Source organism: Pseudochaenichthys georgianus, chromosome 21 (assembly GCF_902827115.2).
Source record: "Pseudochaenichthys georgianus chromosome 21, fPseGeo1.2, whole genome shotgun sequence".
Taxonomy (NCBI): domain Eukaryota; kingdom Metazoa; phylum Chordata; class Actinopteri; order Perciformes; family Channichthyidae; genus Pseudochaenichthys; species Pseudochaenichthys georgianus.
In genome coordinates, this window is record NC_047523.1 from 38,424,577 (window position 1) to 38,450,176 (window position 25,600).

The 25,600-nt window shown below is 44.8% G+C and overlaps 1 protein-coding gene across 1 annotated transcript in view; it reads left to right on the forward strand.

The window, feature by feature from the left end:
• The window catches only part of adcy5 (adenylate cyclase 5), a 123,320-nt gene that overhangs the window by 74,294 nt on the left and 23,426 nt on the right, over positions 1 to 25,600 (forward strand). The window contains exons 4-9 of the mRNA XM_034110218.2: positions 14,218 to 14,329; positions 15,922 to 16,049; positions 16,865 to 17,023; positions 17,106 to 17,247; positions 23,062 to 23,199; positions 24,970 to 24,992. Of these exons, the coding sequence (XP_033966109.1) occupies positions 14,218 to 14,329; positions 15,922 to 16,049; positions 16,865 to 17,023; positions 17,106 to 17,247; positions 23,062 to 23,199; positions 24,970 to 24,992 (702 nt within the window). The remainder of the gene's footprint in view (positions 1 to 14,217; positions 14,330 to 15,921; positions 16,050 to 16,864; positions 17,024 to 17,105; positions 17,248 to 23,061; positions 23,200 to 24,969; positions 24,993 to 25,600) is intronic.

Below are 25,600 nucleotides of genomic sequence, written 5' to 3' on the forward strand. Positions count from 1 at the left end.
TTCTCACCTGTCTCTAGACACAGTATGTCATATGGGGAAAAAAATGGCATCAATTAAATATGAGAATAAACTATGACCCACATGTTGCTGGTCACCACGGCACAGCCAACCAAAAATACAGCCTTAATTAAATGATTTTTCCAGTAATGATTATATGTTTAAAGAACATTCCAGTTCCATGAAAACCAGGTCAGTAGTTTTCCTGTAATCCTGCTGACAAACAAATCATTACCGAAGTAATCGATGAATACGATCAATGCCGTGTTCTGTGTACTCCTCGAGTAGTGCCTGCCTTTAAACTGTTTATTAGATTTCTGATGTTACTCAGCCGAGTGAGGATTTCTGTCTCTCCAAGAACGTTGTATTCAGAGGATTGATTAAATAAATGCTTCAATCATTTGTTTACACGGCACAGATGTCGTCGTTTTGAAGTGACATTTCCATCACGTGTGGTCGTGTAAGGAGGAGAACACAGCCCTCATCTCTGTTGACTGATAGCCGTTAGCATCAGATGCTAATGGCCTCGTCCCTTGTCTCATGGTTGTGGACTTGGTGCTCACAGACCGCTGGATGCAGTCCCTTGTGTTCTGTCCGAGGTCCCTGCAGTTCCATGGACCTGTTGGATCTCCAGTTTAACTCACTTTGATGTGAAGTGGCTTCAGTCTAATAACCCTGAGCGACTGTGGTCTGTTTGACGCCACCTCCTGGAGTTACAAAACACTGCACCCGGGAGACACTGGGAATCAGACTGCGTGTGCGTGTGTGTGTGTGTGTGTGTGTGTGTGTGTGTGTGTGTGTGTGTGTGTGTGTGTGTGTGTGTGTGTGTGTGTGTGTGTGTGTGTGTGTGTGTGTGTGTGTGTGTGTGTGTGTGTCTCTCTCTCTCTCTCTCTCTCTGTGTGTGTCTCTCTCTGTGTGTGTTTGTCTCTCTTTCTCTCTCTGTGTGTGTGTGTGTGTGTGTGTGTGTGTGTGTGTGTGTGTGTGTGTGTGTGTGTGTGTGCTCTCTCTGTCTCTCTCTCTCTCTCTCTCTCTCTGTGTGTGCTCTCTCTCTCTCTCTCTCTCTCTCTGTGTGTGCATGTGTGTGTGTGTGTGTGTGTGTGTGTGTGTGTGTGTGTGTGTGTGTGGTGTGTGTGCGTGTGTGTGTGTGTGTGTGTGTGTGTGTGTGTGTGTGTGTGTGTGTGTGTGTGTGTGTGTGTGTGTGTGTGTGTGTGTGTGTGTGTGTGTGCTCTCTCTGTCTCTCTCTCTCTCTGTGTGTGTGCTCTCTCTCTCTCTCTCTCTCTCTCTCTCTCTCTGTGTGTGTGTGCTCTCTCTCTCTCTGTGTGTGTGTGTGTGTGTGTGTGTGTGTGTGTGTGTGTGTGTGTGTGTGTGTGTGTGTGTGTGTGTGTGTGTGTGTGTGTGTGTGTGTGTGCGCTCTCTCTCTCTGTCTCTCTGTGTGTGTGTGTGTGTGTGTGTGTGTGTGTGTGTGTGTGTGTGTGTGCTCTCTCTCTCTGTCTGTCTCTCTCTCTCTCTCTCGCTCTCTCTCTGTGTGTGTGTGAGCGTGCGCATGTGCGTGCGTGTGTGCGTGTGTGTGTGTGTGTGTGTGTGTGTGTGTGTGTGTGTGTGTGTGTGTGTGTGTGTGTGTGTGTGTGTGTGTGTCCAAATATCAAGCTGTGCAGTGAGAGTTTATGGCCTGTAGCGTTCTCAGTCAGGTGGAAGCCCAAACCCCGATACATAATAGGTGCCATTGAAGCCCTTTATCACTTTGATGCGTCCTTTGAATCCCCAGGGGTCCCCAGCATCAGGTCACACACTCGGGGCCCTCGCACACAAAGGTCTTTTCATCCCTGTTAATCCGATGATTATCAGTTAAGAGAGCAGATTCTCAATATTAGGAAAAGTCCAGGACATGTGACAGAAGTGACGCTGGCTGAAACCGAGCCACATGAGCACGTATGAGTGAGCGTGCACAGACGTTTAGCCTTTGATACCAACACAAGTTAACTGTAAATAGGAAGCCAACAAGGAGAGTTAGTGCACTTTGAGTTTGTTGATGTAAACATGTAGCCTGGATTACTTTCTGTTACTTATGGATTACGTCGATATAAAATACAAAGCGGAAAGCACAAGAAATTTAAGACGGCATATTATGCTCCTTTTTGTGTTTAAATTAGTATGTAGTGTCTCTACTGTGATTTGTCTCCATGCTTTAATGTTCAAAAAGCTGAAACCAGAGCCCAGTCTGCTCTGATTGGTTAGCTGGCCAATCTGGCCTGTTGTGATTGGTCAACCGTTTAGAGATGTCCCGCCCCTTAGCCTATCACGTACAATGTGTTGAAGCCAAGCGGCAAACTCTGGGGCAGAGCCGGGAGGTCAATAAGGAAGTGCCTCAAACTGCAGTTCATCTAGTGGCCAGTAGGAGCAGTCTGCAGAAGGGAGCACTTTCCATAGACCCCCCCCATGTTAAAATGACCAACTTTACAGCATAAATAAACATGTTTACATCGTGGTTCAAAAAACCATATTCTCTGTATAGTTGTGAATTGTTTTATAACGCAACCCTTTTAGTTATATTAGGTCTTAAAGTGTTTGCATAAATTAGGGCGTGGTCACCTTGAGTGACAGGTCTCTGCAGTGAGTGCTGCTGCTAGCTTTCTGTCTCTCTGCTAGCAGCTCCGTTAGCTCAGTAAGCTCCAGGATGCTTCAGGGGCTCAACTGCTCGGCTGATCCCGGGAACACAACTTGAACCCGGACGTGTTTGTTGTGGTGGTGCCTGGTGGAGTATTCTTCATTTAAATATCGGACTTATCTCATGGCTTTTGGAGGTCCCGCCTCGGTTCCGCCTCTTTGCCATTATTTGGATCAGGCGGGAGTTAGACTCTGACGTCACTGTCGAGCCGTTAGTGGCCGACTCCGCCTACTTTAGGCTTCTCTGCAACTCTGCAGAATCCTATGGGTGACGTCACGGACACTACGTCCATTTATATATACAGTCTATGGTTGGAGCGCTAGCCAAAAGAAGTGCGGGTGTTACATAGTGATGTCAATATGGGTAATGCACTCACGTGGAAGTTGTAGTACCACCATTTAGCCACTATGAACATTTGCTTCACTGTCTGGGTTGGTATTTCCCAAAGCCTGCACTTAACATAACGGAAAGAGAGAAACTAACAGCTAGCATTTCCAGCTGGAAACTAAAAAAATGTCCTGCTCGAGGTTTTTTGTTCCTCCCAGGGGAGTAGGCGGCACATTAGCAACATCCGCTAGGCTTGGCTGCATTCTGTCTGTGGGCATGACTGTGTGGCTAATGGGCAGCTAACCAGGTGTGACCTTGCTTTTGGTAATTGGGGCTCTGCTGAGAGGCCGAGTAACAACAGGAAGGGAAGTGACAGCTCCCACTGCTACCACCAAAGAGAAGGAGCGGAAACATATTAAAGTGAAGGCCGGGACATCTTGGACACAATACAAATACAAAAGACACACATTATGCCTTTATTAAATATTGAGCATCCTCTGGAGTAAAACAATGTCCAGCGAGGAGGCCAAAGTGTGTGTTGACCAAATCTTCTGAAACACGGCGCTGTGACTGCAGCGGCGTTATGTAGGCCAGCATCACCCTGAAGTGACTGACCTCACCTCTGTTCCTCTTGTTCCAACTGAAGTAAGGACACCGAGTACACATGCTGGAAGTGTGTGTGAGGCCGTTAATGATGTGTGTGTTACATAAGGCTGTGCTGCTGAAGCTGCTGGAGACCAGGCCTGACCTGAGATCTGTCCTCGATGAGCAGATGGTGACGCGGTCGATAATATAACTGGGGTGCAAGAAATCACAGTTTTACACTTTAACGGTTAAAGGGTGCTTGTGAGGTGTTTTTTCCCCTTCCTGTAGGGTGTTATATCCCAGCCCCCCCTCTGTGACATCACGATGTAACACTCGCGCCTCTATTGGCTAGAGCTCCAACACATACATGTTGTACTATCAGATATGGTCAAAATAGAAAATAAACTATATCCAATTATAGGAACATAATATTTACTGAAGGCACACATGTCAAATTACCGTTCTGCAATAAGAACAATGCGGATGTAGAGATTGCCCCAGCCTACAAATCCTTAAGTTACGCACTTTGTTTGGCACTAATCCTCAATATGATCATATTTCGAATTATATCGCAATTGAAATATCAGTAAAAAAATAATCACAATTCGATTTCCATCCCAAATTGAATCCGTGCTGAACATGCGTCCAGATGCTCCGGGTGCAAACGGTGTTATTATTTTCTATTTGTGCCGACGAGAGGGGATTCAACGGGTCTACTTGACACCGGTCCGGAACAGACGGGAAATAAAGACGGATCGAGCAATGAAGGAAACAGGAAATGAACGCAGCAAGGGACAGGATTAGTGATAGATAGAGGGGGGGGGGTGTGTGTGTGTGTGTGTGTGTGTGTGTGTGTGTGTGTGTGTGTGTGGACTAGCATTACTATACTTGTGGGGACCTAAATCTGTTTACATAGTCACGTGTGGGGACTCGCCTCCCTTATGGGGACAAAATGGAGGTCCCCATGAGTGTGTGTGTGTGTGTGTGTGTGTGTGTGTGTGTGTGTGTGTGTGTGTGTGTGTGTGTGTGTGTGTGTGTGTGTGTGTGTCACAGTGACCAGGAAGGGAAAAAAATGGAAAATGAGAAATCTCCAACGAGGGGTTCTGGGGCAGCACCGACAGGTATTTTTTGTGTTAGAGTTTTACTCGCTACAGGGTGTACTTTGAGGGTTTGTGACTCTGCAGACTGTGTGTGTGTGTGTGTGTGTGTGTGTGTGTGTGTGTGTGTGTGTGTGTGTGTGTGTGTGTGTGTGTGTGTGCCTTCTGGCAGAGGTTAGCGAGGCAATAGTGGAGCATGGGGTTCAGCAGACGGCCACAGGGTCATGAAATGCCAGCTTTGGTTCAGCGGAGATTTGACCCAGAACTTTGCAGAATTTTTTTTTTTGGCGGTGGTTTGTGAGATGGAGACGGAGACTGCCCTCTACTGTACTCTTTACTTCAAATCAGATGTGTTTAAGTTTATTTCTACAGCCCCATATCACAAAACAAGTTTGTCTGTGGGCTTTACAGATTTACAAACAGAAGAGAATGCGTAATAGAGAAAAGTACAGAAAATAGATCAAAATAAAACGAGACAAGATGCAACCAGCTCTAACTATAGGTTTTATCAAAAGGGCGTCGACACAAGTCCTTCCTAAGTGTTGGACACGGTCTTCCATTGCTGCGGAAATGTAAATGTAATCCTGCTAGAAATCCCCAATTGTATAAATCGAACGGTAATCTGATGTTTGTTTCCTGATCCAGACATGTAATCTGGTGTGATGGTGTAACTCCACAGTGACCGTGGGCGGTGGGCTACAAAGGCAAAGAGTAGATGAGGAAGAGACCCAGGATCCTTAAATCCCATTTAATCCTTTCCTTGGTGAAGTCGCTCGTTAGTATTTAACACGACATGCAGCTTTTCTAGGACACGGTGACTGCAGAGGAGAGTCTCACACTGCCATGAAATAAACAAAGCTGCGATGTAAAGGGTTAACAGGCTTTCAAGTTATTTGATGTCCGTGTGTTTCTTTGAAGCCGCAGTGATCGGAGGGAATCATTTCACCGACAGAGAGCGACACAGACATGAGAGGGCTTAGAATGAGAACCCCACAGCGACTTGTTACAAAGGAACCGACCGGTCTCCTCTCTCCAGTGGGTAGTCTACGGTAGGGCTAACCCACACCGTGCTGGGGCTCAAGTCGTATTTGCAATGTAATTACATACCCGCTATATCGCCCCCTTGACGGTGAAACGCCACGCGTGAGGTTTCGATTATTTCCCTGTCTCAATCCAAATGGAACGGCACCTTTGTCTTGTCGTAAATAAGAAGGGATCCCTGCGAACGTGACGTATGAAAGTACACGTTGAAGATCCAATGGGGATACCGAATGGCGGTTCCGATTGATCTCAATCAGTAAGGCATGACTTATCACAAGTAATGTAACCTGATTACTTTACTTCTGCATTAAGTCAACATCAAATGCAACACAGGAGAACATAAATATCAATAAGATGTTTTTTACTTAAGCGTATTATGTGAGACAACAGAACCATGCAACCTTAGAAAAGAAGAAACCAACATATTTCATCTATAGGAAAACCTGCCTTTCACGAACGACCCAACGTTTCGTAGCTCTGATTGGCTGCAGGTCTGTTCAAATTGCATTCGGAGGCATTTTGATGTGACCGCGGCCGCGCTGATATTATAACGCCAGAGAATTTTCGCACCTTTACGTTGCGTCCACACGGCGGCGTGCGTTGGCGCTTGGCGGTGGGCGTGTCTGAAGCTTGGGGACTTTTTGCGAGCACCGCGACCAACAACCAATCACATGCATCTCCCGCCCCCGGCATACAAAGCAATAGCAAAGTTAAAACGAAGTAAACTGGATATAAAATCCCCAAACAGGCGAAAACCTACCAGTTCCACCCACTGTCTCTGCCACCTCCCTCCATGCCTCGCTCCTCCGGTTTGTATCCCGGTAGAGGAACAGAGACCGATCATTCAGCACCGGGTGATTCCCTACCGCTATGATGAATTTTCCCTCCATTTCTTTGAATATGAGGAAAAGACCTGCGTAGTCTCTCCCAGCATGCACGCGGTTTGATTGGCTAGCGCTTGTACTGGCAGATTTGCATACACGGGATTTCATTGGCTGACGCTTCTGCCGAGGCGCCATAAGTTGAACATTGCTCAACTTTTGAAGCGAGCAACGCTCCCCGTCGCTTCCCACAATGCAGTTCGGCTTAAAGGTACGTCACCCCATTCAAAGTGAACGGGCAGAAGCGTTGGAAGCTTCAACGCACGCCGCTGTGTGGACGGGCCGTTAGTGTATAAAACTCCCCCACTACTTAGACTATTCCTCGCACCCCTCTAGCATAACCCCGAATGGTCTAATCCATATTGCATAGTAACGTGCACTTGTTGCTACAGCAGGATCACTTTGTGTGTTGTGGACACGACCCGGATATGTTCGCAATCCGTGTTCTCCACATTCAGCATTTTGCTTAATTTAATTGAATCACTTTTCATGCTGGGGCTAAGCCACTTCTTGGTATGGCTGCAGCCTACCCCAGCCATACCACTGCCTCTCTCACACTCTGTCCAAGTGTCTGCTTTCACTCGAGCTCCCCTGCAACAGTTCACAGAAACCAATCAATTATTCTCAGAAATGCGGACCCCAGAGCGGGGACTCTTAATCCTCTCAGCCTGAGACCCAAATTGAGGACATTTAGACATCTTGAAACCTCAGGTTCATTAGGACATGTCAGGTTCATTAGGACATGTTAGTGCTCCTGACAAGACGAGAGTAGAACAAAAACGTACCGAACACTCAAACAAAGTGAATTCACAAACCCAGACGACATGCGGGGCTGGGAGGGTTACTCTAAATATGTACTGTGCTACAATTAAACAAATGTAATCAGTGACTTAATCACGTATACAAGTAATGTAACCTGATTACTTTACTTCTGCATTAAGTCAACATCAAGTGCAATACAGGAGAACATAAATATCAATAAGATGTTTTTTACTTAATTATGTGAGACAACAGAACCATGCAACCTTAGAAAAGAAGATTTAGGATCAGAACAGATTGTATTTATAGGAAAACCTGCCTTTCATGAAGCAGATTCAGACGATACACCAACGCTGACACACATGATAGTGTCACGACTTTACAAGATACAGGAACGATACTGTACGGCGTGGAGGTTAAGGTTAAGAGTGCATGTATGTCTTTGGACAGATTTTATAACCATGCAAGATTCAGTCAAGAACCTAAGTGTTGTTTAACAAGTTATGCTAATTGTATGTTAGACAACAGGACAATAGGCGCGTTCACACTGCGGTACTTTTCCCACAAAGGTTCATGCGAACTTAGTTCATCAGAACTCTTTAGTTCTCATGAACTAAGTACAGATCGCGTTCACACCGGAATAAGTCCCAGAGGGAGGATTAGGCAAATGAAGCCGCTGACGTCACTTCTTCTTCTTCTTCTGCTTTGGGTTTACTGGCAGGCCGCAAACCACCCGGAGTCCCCGGCCGGAAGTCCCCGGAGTTGGGGAAGGCTTCAGGAGAAGCTGCTGGGAGTCCCAGCAGCTTCTCCTGAAGCCCTCTGAGTAAATCTCCAGAACGCCGACACCTCCTCATCTCCACCGCTCCCATGTTTTATTTTGTGTTGCCATAAGTTAGTATCTCTGCGTTTCTGCGCTGGGCTAATGCTAATAATGCTAATGCTAATGCGAGGATAATAAAATGGCGGCTTCACAACACATTTTGGGAGTTTTACGGGGCGTGGTTTGCAATCCGCCCAGCCAATGAGACATATAACTCTTTTCTCACAAAAGAGCCGCTCGAAAGTCCCTGCTCTCTAGCAGGGACTTTCGAGGGGGTAAAAAGGTTCGCATGAATTAATTTTAGTACCGGCTCTTTTTGGTGTGAACGCGATAAAAGAGTTCTCATGAACCTTTGTGGGAAAAGTACCGCAGTGTGAATGCGCCTATTGTGACCTTAGAAAATAAGAAACCAAGATATTTAGTATAAAAAATGATAGTAAAACCTGCCTTTCATGAAGCAGATTCAGCCGATACGCCAACACTGACACACATGAGCACACACTACAGTTTAAAAAAGCAGAAATAAAATCTGAGCCGACAGAAAATGCTCCGTTTTAGTTGAACACACACAGTTAATCTCACACACACACTATGTTATGAACGTGTAGGTTCACCTGCTGAATTAGAAACAGAAGCAAAGAAGGTGAAAACCATAAAGCAGATCCAGGCAGTAGACGTATAGACTCACACGTAAAGTATTATCCTCCAGAACAGAACAGCTGACAGAGAAGAGAGAACATCTGATCCTTTACACACACACTATGTGATGTTTAGGTTTTTAGGGACACTGTAATCCTGCTGGGATTATTAGAAATGTAATAGGGTTAGATTCCGTCTTTGTTTAATGTGACTGTAAGAGAATAGAGCTTCCTTGTTTCTGTATCCTCTCACATGTAATCCACGACTCCCTGAGCCTGTCTGCATGCGCCTGCTGCTCCTGCCCTACGCGCTCTACAGACACCCCGTGCTCTGGGCCCCGCGTGCGCTGCATGCGAGTCTGGTTCGTCTGGAGCCTTTGTTCATCTATAGCGCTCTCTTTTGTCCTTCCTGGAGGTCTGACTCAGAAACACGCCTTTTACATTTAACCTGTTTCAATATCTCCAGATCAAACGGCAGCAGGGTTTCACGCAGCTGGAGAAGCAGCAGGGAGAGAGGGTGGCTTTCAAACTGTGATTCTCTACAATGACTACAAAGATGTGATCAGTAACTTGATCTGAGCATCAGGAAGAAGACTTTTCTTTTTGTCGCTGCTTTTAATTGAGCTATTCATATCTTAAACTGCACTGTAACTTTTATCCATGTTTTTTCCTTTTAATGTTTATTTTATTAGCTTTTCTTTTTTAATGCTTAATGTCTTTCATTTTTCAAGCACTTTGAATTGTATTATTTATCACAATATAAAAGGAATGTAACCTGATTACTTTCTGTTACTTTTGGATTCCCTTTAAATCAAATGCAATTTATGTTGTGTGCAAATCAATACGATTGTTTTCACTTCAGTGGCGGACTGGCCATCGGGACGTTCGGAAAAAATCCCGATGGGCCGGTACTGAAGTGGGCCGGTCGGATAAGTCACTCGCAGTAGGTCCCCCCCCGTCGACACATTTACTAGCAGTATTTACTTGCGGTACCGAAGTGGGCCAGCGGTACCGAGGTAGGCCGGCGGTACCGAGGCGGGCCGGCGGTACCGAAGTAGGCCAGCGGTACCGAAGTGGGCCAGCGGTACCGAGGTGGGCCGGCGGTACCGAAGTAGGCCAGCGGTACCGAAGTGGGCCAGCGGTACCGAGGTGGGCCGGCGGTACCGAGGTGGGCCGGCGGTACCGAGATGGGCCGACGGTACCGAGGTGGGCCGGCGGTACCGAGGTGTGCCAGCGGTACCGAGGTGGGCCGGCGGTACCGAAGTGGGCCGGCGGTACCGAGGTGGGTCGGCGGTATCGAAGTGGGCCGGCGGTACCGAGGTGGGCCGGCGTACCGATGGGGCGTACCGAGATGGGCCAGCGGTACCGAGATGGGCCGACGGTACCGAGGTGGGCCGGCGGTACCGAGGTGTGCCAGCGGTACCGAGATGGGCCGCGGTACCGAGGTGGGCCTGCGTACCGGTGTGTCCATCGTTACCTAGTGGGCCGGCAGTTACCGAAGTTGCCAGCGTTACCGAGGTGGCCGGCAGTACCGAAGTGGGCCAGCGGTACCGAGGTGGGCCGGCGGTACCGAGGTGGGCCGGCGGTACCGAAGTGGGCGGTACCGAGATGGGCCAGCGGTACCGAGATGGCCGGCGGTACCGAGGTGGGCCGACGGTACCGAGGTGGGTCGGCGGTACCGAGGTGCGGCCGGCAGTACCGAGGTGGGCCGGCGGTACCGAAGTGGGCCGGCGGTACCGAGGTGGGCCGGCGGTACCGAAGTGGGCGGTACCGAGATGGGCCAGCGGTACCGAGGTGGGCCAGCGGTACCGAGGTGGTCCAGCGGTACCGAAGTGGGCCAGCGGTACCGAAGTGAGCCGGTCGAGAGTCCCGGGCTGATCTTTTGTCCCGGTCCGCCCCGGTGTGTATTTCTGTAAGACAACAGGACGAGGTGACCTGAGAAAGCAGGATATTCAGGATAAGGAATGTGGTGTATTAAATGATGAGCTTGGCATAGGATAGTTTCTTAAATGCTGTTGCAGTTCAACACGTGAATTCAAAGAAGCACAGCATGTCTGTTGACTAAACCAGGTGTCCACCTCCTGCCAAAAAGATCAGGCAGTATGTCAGTATGTCTACCTATAATAGAGGTCGATCTTTATTTTAACACGTACTCTAGTTACCCTGCTAGAAATCCAACAGTAATCTGATTACATCTTTCTTTATGTAACTAAGGGAATACTGTCCCCTTTACATGTTTACTCCCCAAACCTTTCTGAGTTCGAATTAAATTCAGGTTTGTAATATAAAGACGGGAAACGTGTGGCGCAGTGGCCTAGTGCGTTGGTGTTGGGATCAGGGGGTCACAGGTTCAAACCCCACTGCAGTCAGCATGTCGTTGTGTGAGACACTTCACCCCAAAGTGCTCCCGTGGGGATTGCCCACAGAGTTGAGTATGTAAGTCGCTTTGGATAAAAGCGTCTAACATGTAACATGTAATGTAGTAAAGGATAATCCTCTGCAACATGAACAGATCACTTTACCAGTAACCACAAGAAAATAAGGTTTTTGCAGGAGAACAACTCATGAATAGAATACAATATGTATACATTAAGAAACAGCAGTACGGCTAGCTGCTTTCGAATAGAGCACACACAAAGGAAAACACAACCCCCATAGACTAGTGTACACTTTATCATACGATACGAAGTCAGCGTACTGGGTGGCTACAATCGATGTGCTCATGTTTATAGCAAGTTTAAGGATGTACCTAATGTCATTTTTAAAGATATTATTGTTTTGAACGTCGTCATCTTATAAAATCTTCCGTTTGTATTAAGTGATTCACCAGATGAAATAAGTGGGATCAGATTTTAACTACACGACCATCATAGTCGAAATAATGTTGAAATAACATCAAGGTGATGTCTATAGAACGAATCTTTAATTTGTGTCTCTTCTCCGCACATTTTTACACTCAAGTTATGTGTGCAAGAAGTTGGAGAGGCAGTCTGTAACCAAGACTTCACAAGAGCAGGATTTAAGAGGCGTATAATTAACACGATAAGAATATTTAAGTATTTCAAAATACAAAAAAAAAAAAAAATAATAATAATAATAATAATATTAAATAAAAAAGAAATAAAATAAATTAAAACAATCCATCCTCTCCCTTCCCAGGTCAATAACACAGGACTTGTTGGAGCTATATATCTCTTTATATTATTTAATAGTTTAACATTTATTTTCTTGCTGTTTTATAGTGTGTATTGTAAATGTATTCTTAGTTAGCATCATAAGTTAAAGTAGTTTCTATGCTTTTATTTTGAAGGCATGTTTTGGGCACTGGGTGATTAGAGCACCTGGTGTAATTGTATATATTGGAGACAGGTGGAGGTGGGAGCCAGAGCACTGGTAGGCAAACGGTTTTTTATCAGGGTGTTTCAAGCTACACAAGGGAAAGCCATAGGAAAGGCTTAAGGAACGAGATATAGGAAACCTGTTCGTCGTATTTTGTTATAGGAATAAAATGCACAACGGAGAATCTTGTCTGGACCTGGATCATTGCCCTGCGTAAGATCCGCTAACTAGTGCCTCAGCGGCTGTTAAGTTATCTGTTTTAGTTCTATATGATTTTGGCCGCTACAGGACTGAATAAAACCGGCGTCCCTCAGGGAGCCGAGTCAAGCTCCGGTGAGTTTCTGTCGGAGTCGCTGGAAGAAAACCAGTGTTCAGCAGTATTAAAAATACACACGACGAGTCATGTTTTATCACATGTTTCACCCCGGGAGGAAATGAGCGACCAGAGAATAAATAGGCTTATTGAAGAAAGAAATGTCAAGCGCGAGATATGACCGTGTGGTGGAGGTTATGATGCTCGGAGAACAACTCGATCCATTCAGGACGAGCTGCAGGGTTTCTCTGGAGCTCTCCCACCGCTGAGCGTTCTCTTTCTCCACCTGTCAGCCTGCTCTCTTTGTCCGGCCTCTCCTTTGTGAGACGAGCGATTCAGACCCGGAGAGATCATCTGTCCCGCTGCCGAGCCGGTGTTGGGAGAGTAATGAAAAATTCACAATCGCAAAAAAAGATCCTTTGCTGTATCGGTTTACCCTGTTCTCAGGGAACGGGAGGCGAATTTCGTTTATGTGCAAAGCTACTTGCAAATGAATTAGTTCTCTCTCTCACCGTGACACACACACACACACACACACACACACACACGCACACACACACACACGCATACCATGTATACATCACTTCAGGGGACATTACATTGACTTACATGCATTTCCTGGAGACTTATCCTAACCTTAACCATAACCAACACATGCCTTACCCTTACCCTAACCCTTAACCCTTACCCTTAACCTAACCAAGTCTTCACCCTAACATTAATGATCTCCCTTATGGGGACCTCCAATTTGTCCCCATAAGGGAGGCGAGTCCCCACACGTGACTATGTAAACAGATTTAGGTCCCCACAAGTATAGTAATGCTAGAACACACACACACACACACACACACACACACACACACACACACACACACACACACACACACACACACACACACACACACACACACTGCCAGGACAAGACCTCATTAGCACAAATGCTAAAACAGTGCTAACCAGATTACAGGCATTGTATTACATTTGGACACGACTGTAAAAGGCTGCTTCAACCACAGTCTCACACCTATCACCTCCCTCAGGGGCTTCAGTGGTACATCCTGGTACTTGGTGAGATATCGACCAAAGAAGTATTACAGTAAAACTTCTCCAGCTGCTCTTCTTCTTCATGTGCTTATCTTGTTCAGGGTCTGTAGGAGGTAGACCCTGAACATATTGCAAGTCTTTGTCACATAGAAAAAGACAGTCGCCATGTAACCATACGTCATTGAACCGGGGAAGGAAAGCCAAACAGCCACAGGACACACATGCAAACAAATACCGGAGACACATCTGTTGGTGCTCACTAAGGACTCACATGTCTCTCTGTAGCTTCACCATCAGCTTTCCTATTCACTAGGACAGTGCTTCTCAAAGTGTGGTCCGCGGACCACTGGTGGTCCGTGAGCGCCCCCTAGTGGTCTGTGAGTATATTGGTAAAATTTCACATTTGAAATTAATTAATTAATTAAAGTTTTCCGCACTGTCGCGGGAATATCTCCGCAATGGAGCGAGCTTAAGTTTCACTTTCGATTGCATGATATAGCCCAGCGCAACACCTTCATCACACATGTTGCCACTTGTTTGTACCATTTTCAGGCGATTTGTAAAAAACGATGTGTTTTTGGATATTTCTGGAGTTAGGTGGTCCGCGAGTGTTTTTTTATTGGTTAAGTGGTCCTTGGTATGAAAATGTTTGAGAAACACTGCACTAGGAGAACGAAGAATGTTGATTTCCGTTTCTTTGTGTGTCCGTAGCATCCTGTTCGCAGACATCGAGGGTTTCACCAGCCTGGCGTCGCAGTGCACGGCGCAGGAGCTCGTGATGACGCTCAACGAACTGTTCGCCCGATTTGACAAACTGGCAGCGGTAAGAATATACACTGAACCTTATTTCAGAGACAATAGTGGTTCGTCTTTGAGAATGTTCGCCAATTGCTCCTATGCAAATATCAAAGATACTTATGAAGACAAGCAGAATTAATCTCCAGATTGATGGGACAGGAAATATAGAAATATAATTGACCACATTGCCGCCGATTCCTTTTCTCTTGTATTCATATTGAGGTGATCCGTAACAGAACTTTTAACAGAGCTTTTCAGGAGAGGAGCTGCTTCTCAAACCTGGCACAGAAATCTGAACCGCAGCTTCATCGATGCTGCGGTTCATGAATATTGATTTGATTTTACTTCATGTAGAAGCGTCATTATTTTTCCAGCTAGTATTCAATGTCTGTCTTTTGTTTTTGAAAGGTGAATTAATGTGCTAATCAATATGCATGAGTGAAGCAGGGCCAATGTCATGCCAGATGTGACACACACACACACACACACACACACACACACACACACACACACACACACACACACACACACACACACACACACACACACACACACACACACACACACACCACACACACACTTCACACAGTGGGTATGTTTGTGTTTTCCCAGAGCAATGTGCTAGAGAGATACTCAGGTGGTTATCATGAGACAGTGTTCCAATAACCCCCCACACACACACACGCACACACACACACGCACGCACACACACACACACACACACACACACACACACACGCCGACGCCGCTGTGAGGTCTTTAAGCTCGAAGGCTAATTTGTGAAATCAATGCTAAGATACAACTCTTCTAGAAATTCTGCTTTCCATGTATTTGTGTTTTATTGTTAGGTGCAAATATGTAACCATGATTAACCCCACATCCAGTTATTTAATTGTCTTTAATTAAATACTTGTATTTGTTTCATTTTGATCCCTAATTCGTTTATCTGAAAAGTACAAAAAGAGATACATTAAATAGCGTTATATTATATTCTGTATATCCCTCCTAAAACCATCCCAAATAAAAAACATAATGATAACAAGAAAAAATATTAAAATAAAAGCTATATATTTAGCTATAGTTGTAATGCTGTGATTTAGTATCAATCAAGCCAAATCTGTCAGTTAAAGGATAGGAATACTACTAACAATAATAATACATTTTATTCAGAGAGTGCTTATCAAGTTAGTAAAAATTTTTTTAATATAAAAATATAGTTGTCTCTCCGCCTCCTCCTGCAACAGCAAGCATCAAAGGATGGATGAACGATGTGTAACATATTCAATATGAAACTGAGTCTTTATGTAAACCTCACCTGTAGTGAATAAGTCAAAGTCAACTTTATTGTCGATCTTCCAGTTGGTGTGTACAGACAGAGAGATCGAAATACAGTTTCCCACAATCCCGAATACAAAAATACAAATATATATAAACATATGTATACAAATATGTACATACCTATTTATACATAATCAACAGACACATTTGTACATATACACACATTAAGACAAAAGCACAACAATCAATATATACTAAATAACACTTCAGTATCTTTGGGAAAGGAACATTAGTGCACGATAAGTGGTTCTTCTCACCTGTGGTCCTCTCTCCCCTCAGGAGAACCACTGTCTGCGGATAAAGATCCTGGGCGACTGTTATTACTGCGTCTCCGGGCTCCCAGAGGCGCGAGCCGACCACGCCAGCTGCTGCGTGGAGATGGGGATGGACATGATCGAGGCCATCTCGTAAGTTACCCGGGGTCAAAGGGGCACTGCAATAAGACGCCTAATTAGTAGGGATGCCAGCGATTATTCGAATATTCGCTACAGTCTCCATAATCGACTATTATTTTTAAAAATCGATTTTATTTTTATTTATTTATTTTTATTATTTATGTTTTTTTTTTTTTTTTTCTGGCTTAGTTTCAACCAAAATATATATAAATATATATATGCTAATAATAGTAATAGTATTAATAATTGTAAATGGTCATTGGTCGAATAATCGATTATTATTCGCCAGGGCTGCCGAATAATCGATTTTGATCATGGTCAGTTTCTGGCAACCCTACTAATTAGGTCAAAAGGTGGGCAAGTTTATTTATACAGCACCTTTCAACACAAGGCAATTCAAAGTGCTTTGCAAAAATGAAAGACATTACGAGCATTAAGAAACATGAAATGGCATTTAAAAACACAAAGATAATAAAACATGAATAACAAAGGTATATGAATAAAAGTTACAGTGCAGTTTAAGATGTGAATAGCTCGATTAAAAGCAGCGGCAAAAAGAAAAGTCTTCAGCCTGGATTCAAAAGTAGTCAGAGTTGCGGCGGACCGGCAGGTTTCTGGGATGTTCCGGATGTTCGGAGCATAATAACCGGACGCTGCTTCTCCATGGTAATGTAAGATCGTGTTTCGAATCTGCTCCATTATATAGACTTCTTGCACTATTTAGTATGTTTGTATTTGATTGGATATGTTGCATTGTTGGAGGAGCTCCACTACCCGCTACCGCCGACGTTATTCATCCATCCGTCGTCTCTGATGTGTTTCCTCAGGCTGGTACGCGAGGTCACCGGGGTGAACGTGAACATGCGAGTGGGCATCCACAGCGGCAGAGTGCATTGTGGGGTGCTGGGACTCAGGAAGTGGCAGTTTGACGTCTGGTCCAATGACGTCACGTTAGCCAATCACATGGAGGCCGGGGGCCAAGCTGGGTATGAGTGGGCGACTTTAAAATGACTGCAAACCTGTGGAAACCTGTACATTTACGGAGGTGTTTGTGTGTCTTTATTTCAGACGAATCCATATCACGAAGTCCACTTTGAATTATCTGAATGGAGACTACGACGTGGAGGAAGGATCAGGGGGAGACAGGAACGCCTACCTGAAGAAGAACAACATCGAAACCTTCCTCATCGTGGGGTGCAGTCAGAAAAGGGTACGCTACTCAATATTGTCTGATATTTAACATTTTGATTAATTTGTGTTCTTTTTATACAAACCATTCAATGATTCGTAATAACTTGGTTTGTCTTTTGAGTCAAAAGGCGCTTTCACACCGGAGTACTTTTCCCTTTTAGTTCCGATAGTTCCTGGGATTTTGCGTTCACACCAAAAAGAAAACTTAGTTCATGAGATTGTTCCCCCCTTTTCAGTCCCTGCTAGAGAGGTGGAACTATCCCGGGGAGAAGGCCGGGCGAATTGCAAACCACGCCCCGTAAAACTGTGAAAGGTTTTGTGAAGCCGGCTTTGTGTTCGCAGAGAGACTAACTTATGGCAACACAAAATAAAACATGGGAGCGGTGGAGATGAGGAGGTGTCGAAGCTGCTGGGAGTCCCAGCAGCTTCGACAGAAGCCAGTCCCCAACTCCGGGGACTTCCGGCCGGGGACTTTGGGCGGCAGTATACGCCGTGAAGTGGTTTGCGGCCTGCCAGTAAGCCCAAAGCAGAAGAAGAAGAAGAAGAAGAAGAAGAAGAAGAAGAAGAAGAAGAAGAAGAAGAAGAAGAAGAAGGAGTGACGTCAGCGGCTTCATTTGCCTAATCCTCACTTAGGAACTTATTCCGGTGTGAACGCGATCGGCTCTTTGGTTCCATGGGAGAACTCAGTGCTGGGAACTAGGTACGGCAAAGTACTTGGTGTGAAAGCGGCTATAGAGTCATTTTTAACCATTACAAAACATGTGTACGACATCTCTAATGAAGCTGTATTGTAATCTGAAACTGAGGGCTGACGGTACATGACCCTCTCTGTAGGGGTTGAATTAGTCTACTCAGCAAAATTGATTCCTCCATTCTGATTGGTCAATTTGGACATTCCGTCAGGTTGTTAATTCTTGCTAACAGACCGCTGCTAAGGAGGATCAAGGGACTATTTGCAGTCATATCAATCTGCAGAAAGTCCGGTCGATTTAACGTCAGCTGTGGACAACAAACAAAAAAGGCACTTTTTTATTTGTGGGGACGAAACTTAACAACAGAGCAAGAGAAGAGAGGAAAAAGGTTAATAGACAGAGCTTTACACTTCAAAATCCACAGAGGAAGTAAAAACTAAAAGGAACAGTAGAAGAAGAGAAACAGGAAGTAAACACTAACGGGAACAGCAGAAGAAGACAGACAGGAAGTAAACACTAAGTACAAACTAACGTGAACACATTATGGGCTCTTTAGTGTAAAGATTGATTCGTGGAAAATAAATTGTGACCGGACCAGTGCCGTAGCCAGGAATGATTGTGTGGGTGGGCCTGGAGAAATGTTGGTGTGCCAGGGGGAGACCGATAGAACGACTTCCGACCCATGGGACCTTATTTCGGAAAAAGTATGTATTGAAGTCAATGGAGAGAGAAAGATTATCTTTCGATCCCGTTTGAATTGTGCCATGAATTACACACATGATGATTGTCAATTAAAAAAATAATTTCCATGTTAAAAAAAGTCACATTTTGTCGTAAAACTGTTGAAATATAAGACTATGAAAAATACTCAACTAGAAAGACTACAAATCCCAGAGTCCCGGTCCCGCATGCTGGCTCTTAGGAACCGACTCACTCCCCTTGTGTGTATGCACAGCTCTCAACGCGCCCAGACTTGGAGTGATTTCCACCTCTTTTAATACTTTCCGCCTCGTTCTGAAAGAAAGAAGTGAAATGTTCCAACGTGACGGCCGTCTGGGTGTGAGGTGCGAGACGGGAGATGTAGTTCATTGAGCGGGTTCACACAAAGAAAGTGTTACTTCACAGTTTTACGACACATTTTAATTTTTTTTAACTGAAATTATCTTTTAAATTGACAAACATCGTATGTGTAGTGGAGCTCCGCCAGAAAGGGAGGGACTTCGCCTCTCTATTAAGCGTGGGGTCTGAGCTGAAACTTCATTAATGATTTTATTTATGTTTTAATGCACTAATTAAACATACGCATAAACTAGCAGTGAAAACAAAAACATACTGTTGGCACGGCGGCCTCAGAATGTGTAAAACTGACTTCCACATGGCCGGCTCGGCGGCCACAGGTTGTTTATCCTCGACAGCCGCACAGTGGGCACACACTGAGTGTTTTCATGTTCAGCACATGTGTACACGCTTCACTGCAGACCTCAAGAAGAAATAAGACTTTCATTCACTCACGGCAAAACTTACTTTACTTACTAATTTACTCACGGTAAAAAAATTCACTCGTTGTCATGAAGGTGGAATGTAACTATATCCAGAATAAGTTTGATTGCATCCAGGCTAGAAACATGTTTATTTCTGCTGTCAAGTTGGGCATTTTAACATGGGGGTCTGTGGGAATGGCTCCTTTCTGCATCACCCCCTGTCGGCCACTAGAGGAACTGCAGTCTGTGGCACGTCCTTCTGGGCTTCCCGGCTCAGTCCCAGAGTTTGCCGCTTGTCAGGAACGTCAACATTGACAGAAAAACCTTGATCAGTTCTGCCTTAATTTTAAGTTACGTTATCCCTTTCTTAAACATCATCACAGGTAACACTAAGGCCCAATCCCAAACCACTCCCTCGACCCTCCCCCTCCGTGTGTGTAGCCACACTCGCAGCTCCACGAGGCTCCCTCCTGTCAGATGGAGGGAGTAGACACAGCAGCAAGCTTTAGGACGGCCTCCCCTCTCTCCGGCAGAAGCAGGAAGTGCCGTAACTGGATGTAACAACGGTTTCAAATCAGCATCTCTTAGACAAAAAGTTTAAATGAATAACTCAAATAAAACTCCAAACATCTTTCATGTGTTTCAAAGCTCTTTTAGTTTTAAACCTGATGTTTATAAGCTTCTTAGTTTTTGCAACGGTCTGTAAATATACACAACTTTATAATAAAATGCACACATTTACCTTTTTCTAGACTAAACACAGGTTTGATCCTAAGTTAAAACATATGAGGTCATGAGGTCGTTAACATCGCAGTGTATCAGATGTTTGCTGGAACTACTTGTAAACAGCATGTTTCCTGAGGACACACACAGCGTGACTCCGGTCAGGGAGAGACCGGTCTCAAGTCAGCACCGCTGCAGACTGCTTTGGAACAGCCCTCAATATGGCGGACCCTCCGCGTGAACGCGCAAACGGAGGGGTAGGGTGTAGGGGGCGGTTTGGAATGGGCCCAAGACTCTATCTACACACCGCCAGTCCATGGTGCTCGTATCATTGTGTATACCCTGCGCTCCTGTCCATGTGACCAGTCAGTCCTCTCTCTTGTGGATGACTCGTATCAGCTGTCTGTCCTGCAGCAGCATCACAAGCTGGGACTATAGATAGCCGTCATGTGAAGCGAAACCTTCCTCTCTCTCTCTGAGACAGAGGGGGGGATTGTGCGGCCTGATCTTTCCATTTGCTTTTAGTTCTTTCTTTGGTAGCAGAAGAACATCCGAGAGCGAGTGAGTGCTTCTAATGATAGGAAGCATCACAAGCAGAACATGATTGAGTTTAAAATGCGTGAACATGGTCGGGACTGATTGTTCGAAACACATTTGATTATTTGGCTGAATAAAGTGAAGCAAACGATCAACCAATCAAATAAAGAAAGATATTAATATGCAATTTAGCATCGTGACTTGCACATGATTCAACACCAGTTTGTCTCGAGGATCAGCTGGTTCCATGCTAACAGAAGAGCTTCACATCAAGAACAGTGAACAGGAGCATTGATGAACAGCGTGGTATGGCATCGGGTAGTGTTCTAATGTATACAGTGATATTGCTAGAATGTTCCACACCACGCCGCTCCCCCGCTCCCTCCACTGGCTTCCGGTAACTGCTAGAATCCACTTCAAGACACTGGTACTTGCGTACCATGCTGCGATGGATCTGGCCCTTCCTACATCCACTGCTAACGCGCACTCCTTCTTTGATACTGCCTGAAAATGGCTAAATGTACCTTGTGAAGGTTTTGTAAAATGTTAGCGTGTACATATTTTTTTACATGTTCCTTTGTAGGACTTTTTTATTACTGCGAAGGGGACCCAAGTCATACTCACCAACCCTCCCGATTTTCGCGGGAGACTCCCGATTTCACTGCCCTCTCCCGGTTCCCTCCCGGGGTCGTATTACTCCCGCATTTCTGACATAATCAGATTTACTCACGACTGTTTCCACTCGGACTTTAATACAGCTACACCAGGGGTTCCCAAACTTTGCCATGCCAAGGACCCCCATATAGCATTATCCTCTGGCGGGGACCCCCCTGTTGCAAAACATTTTTTAAATGATGAGTACAAGTGCCTCGAGATGGGGCGTGCAGTGTGTTGCCACTACATTTGGGGCCTTCTGCCTGATCAAAGCTGTCACTCCGCTTTCTTCGCCTGTCATAGCCCCACTGCCCCATCTGAGCACACACCCACACAACGAGACCAGTCACGTCCGTCTGAGATGATGTACTCATCTAAAACTTGGAACATGTCTCTTCATGTGGTCCTACCTTCCGATGCTTTGCAAAATAATATTTCCTCAACAAAGTTGTCTTCTGAAATACATCTGATGTATGCAAGCAATTCTGCGACATTTGCTACATCCGTGCTCTCATCCAGCTGCAGAGCGAAACATTCACTAGCTCTCACTTGCTCCAAAAGCTGAGCAGATACTCAGTTTCACTCTCAGCAGCGGCAGCTCGATTCTGATTGGCTTGAAGGGCGGTCGTGTGATTAAAAAACAAAAATATTAAAAGATTGGCATCAAAGGACACATAGCTTTTAGATAGATAGATATACAGTTATTAATAACATCTTAAAAAAAAAAAATTAAACTAAAAAAAAAATCCCTTTTCCCTCAAACTTTGCGCGACCCCCCTGGTGCCCCCTGGCGGCCCCCCGGGGGGTCGGGGCCCCCACTTTGAAAAACACTGAGCTACACCATTGTTTGGTTTCCATGGTAGCGCATCTCTTTAGTAGCGTACGCAACTGAAAGTCTAAGAGGGTGAGGAAGATAGTCAGAGAAAACTGAACAAGAATGGACAACTCCACCCTCTGCTCACTCCTCTCCTGTAAGATACAGGTCCAGCCCACAAATATGCAAATATGTTAATCTACAGCTCCGGCGATCCACTAGCACCCCCCTGCAATGTAATGTAATGTAAGGTAATAATGAATAACACAACGTTTTCTTCTTCTTCTGAGCTTTCACGATGTTCGTTGCGTCACTTTATTTGCCCAAGTACACTGGAGGTGAACACACACTGTCATGAGCTTTAAGAATGCCAAGTGAGGCTCTACTGACTTCCAAGGTCTTACAGCTACACGTGTAAGTACAGACCGATTAACAGAAAACAAAAAACTAATTTGACAATCATTTATTGAAGAAGGTCCCAACTAATTGACCCACTTTAAAAAGCAAAAAATGCGTAGAATTACAAAATACAAGTGGTTCAAACGTGTACACAGTAATTGTACTCGTTGACTATCGGCCAATGGATGGAGACGGATCATAAGAATCATCATATTTCAGTAGCTGCATGATTGTTAGCCAAACAAAACACTATGAAGACATGTGTGGCTGTAAATAAAGTGTACCTTTTGCCTGAGATGTTGTGATGTAAGTGTGTCTATAGCCTTGTCTCTTTGTTCCCGACAGAAGAGGAAAGACGATGAAAGCCAATACACTGCTGCTTTCCCAGAGAGCACTAAACAACATGTTTTAACTTCCTTCAATGTCTTTACTTCTCTTGTGTCTAAACGCTTGTGTGAAGCACTTTGCCTTTTGGGATCAAATGTCTTAATAACTAAACCGACCTGATGGATGTATATCCTTATTCCCTACAGAAAGATGAGAAGGCGATGATAGCCAAGATGAATCGACAGAGAGCAAACTCCGTGACGCACAACAGCGGCCATTGGACCGACAGACCGTTCTACAACCATCTGGGCGGGAACCAGGTGTCCAAGGAGATGAAGAGGATGGTGAGGAAGGGTTTCAAAAAGTGTCCTAACCCTAACCCACCCACTTCTCTCAGTCATTCTATAATGAGGAAGAGTGTTAAAAAAATCACATCAACAGTACTTTTTAAGTTTTACATTTACCTTAAAAAAAAAATCTGTTTCGAGCAGCTATAGGGGGTTCACATAATAGGAAGATCTGTTCGTTCTACAAAGTTTTTACTTCCATATTTACAATACTTCACGGTCATCTGTATATTTGTCTTACTCTCTAGTGCTGGTTTATTTCTATTTTTAGATGTTTCTATTGTTATTGTTTATTTCTACTCCTTTAATTTGTTGTTATTTGCATTGTTTTTTATCCTGCTGCAACAAAAACAATGATTAATAAAGTAGATCTTATCTTATATAAAGTGTAGGAGAAGCTCGTGGTTTGCTCAGCTTGTGCAACTCAAAGCCCGCGTTAAGAAGAAGGGAGCATCAACCAGACAGAGAATTGCATTGTGGGCCTTGTAGTTTTCAACAGAACATTTCAATCGGAACTTAAACACGAGGATATCTCAGACTCCAGCTGTTCTCCTTCAGCTCTGATGTTCACGTGTTTGTCCAGAAGAGGGCGCTAGAGCGGTGCGCTAGATTCAAAGTCAGGCCGAAATACAAGGACTTCATTCAGTGCACACCAGTTTGTGAGTAAAGCAGAAGCTCCTTGATCAACATGTAGGATTATTTAATAGCAATGATTTCTGAACGATGATGATAAACTCACCTTTCTGAAACTACGGACATAAGTTGCTAACATTGACGTCATCACTCGTGTGTGTGCAACTTACTTTCTCCTCGTGTATCCTGGAATGAACCTTTTGAGTAAACCTCATGGTCTTTGTCTCTGCTCAGCGCTGTAGCCTCTATTGTTTCATCTTGTTCTTATGCTGTGTCTGAATCTGTTCTGAAAGCTCCCTCTCATATGATTGCTTGTTCGCCACAGTCTGTGTTCCTGCTGCGCTGAGCTGAGAGTGGGAACGATGGAAATAGAGTGGCGACAATGTTCAGCCCAGTTTGACGCCAATATCTTTTTTTAGCCCAACACCTTCTGGATTCCTTTCCTGCTGACTTGCTTCGAGCTACAGGAAACCTTTCTCTGATTAATTTCCATTTCTCATAGTTATTATGTTGTCAGACATTTCCTACATTAGAGTGCCAGCATTACAATGTGCCAATTATTATTGATTAGAATGAACGGTTGTCCAATCAGAGGCCTGGGAAGAGACGTTTTTTCAATCAAGAAAGACGATATCTCGGAGTGATTTATTTTATGGTTAAATCACCATGAAAGCTACATGCTGCTGTTTATCTATTTGTTATTAAATTAAATGATATGAATGTTCACTGTAGCGTCACTGTAGCAGCTCCCGCCGGGCCGCAGCTGTCAATTATGTGTCATATTAATTCATCTGTCTATTCTTCATGCCTTGGCTATTCTCTATTCATTATCTTGTCTAAATGCTACAGAGCCCAAAGGGAACTCTGTACTAAAGTCTAACACATTCACAGTGAGAAATAAACCAGAGGAAATCAACAAACTAATTAATATTTTAGACTTTTGATGTATTTCTACTTTATTATTTGCTGTTTGTGAATATATGTCATCAATTACTAGAGATTTTCTTTTACTATTTCCTTTTTTGAATGGTGCTATTAGAAGTGAAGTGAGTCCAGTTTAATAAAGGTATTGATTCAGGTTTTGACTGTTTACGTTTTACCCCGAGCTAATCCTCTCTGTCTTCTGTCCTGCAGGGCTTTGAAGACCCCAAAGACAAGTGAGTAACAACAGTTTCTCAACTTTAAAGTGTCTCATCCTGCTCGGTGATTTTGTCTCACTTCTCTTATTTTTCATTTCCTCGCTCCTCGGGCTCGGTCTCACCGGAAGTTGATTTGTCTGCGCCATCTTGAGTAGCGTCCCAGTGGCCTTATTTGTGCCGGAGGATCGAAGACACACTTACCAACCCTCCCGGTTTCACTGCCCTCTCCCGGTTTCCTCCCACGGTCACATTTCTCCCGATTTCTGACAAAATCAGATTTACTCACGACTGGTTCCACTCGGACTTCAATACAGCTACACCGTTGTTTGGTTTCCATGGTAGCGCGTCTTTAGTAGCGCGCGCAACTGAAAGTCTGAGAGGGGCCGCAAGGCAGTGCACTTACAACTACAACAAGCATGTTAATGTTAAACTAATACAGCTCCGGCGATCCACTAGCACCCCCATCGCTCACTGATTGGACGATGCAGGCATGCACTGATCTGGCTGCTGTCTGTGCGGCGTCATCACAAACGGACGTCGCTCCACGTGGCGCTCCGGAGGAAAGGACGTCCCGTTGCTCTTAAAACTCATTTCCCTGCTTCTCGTGGTTTCCTTGCGTCTCTCCT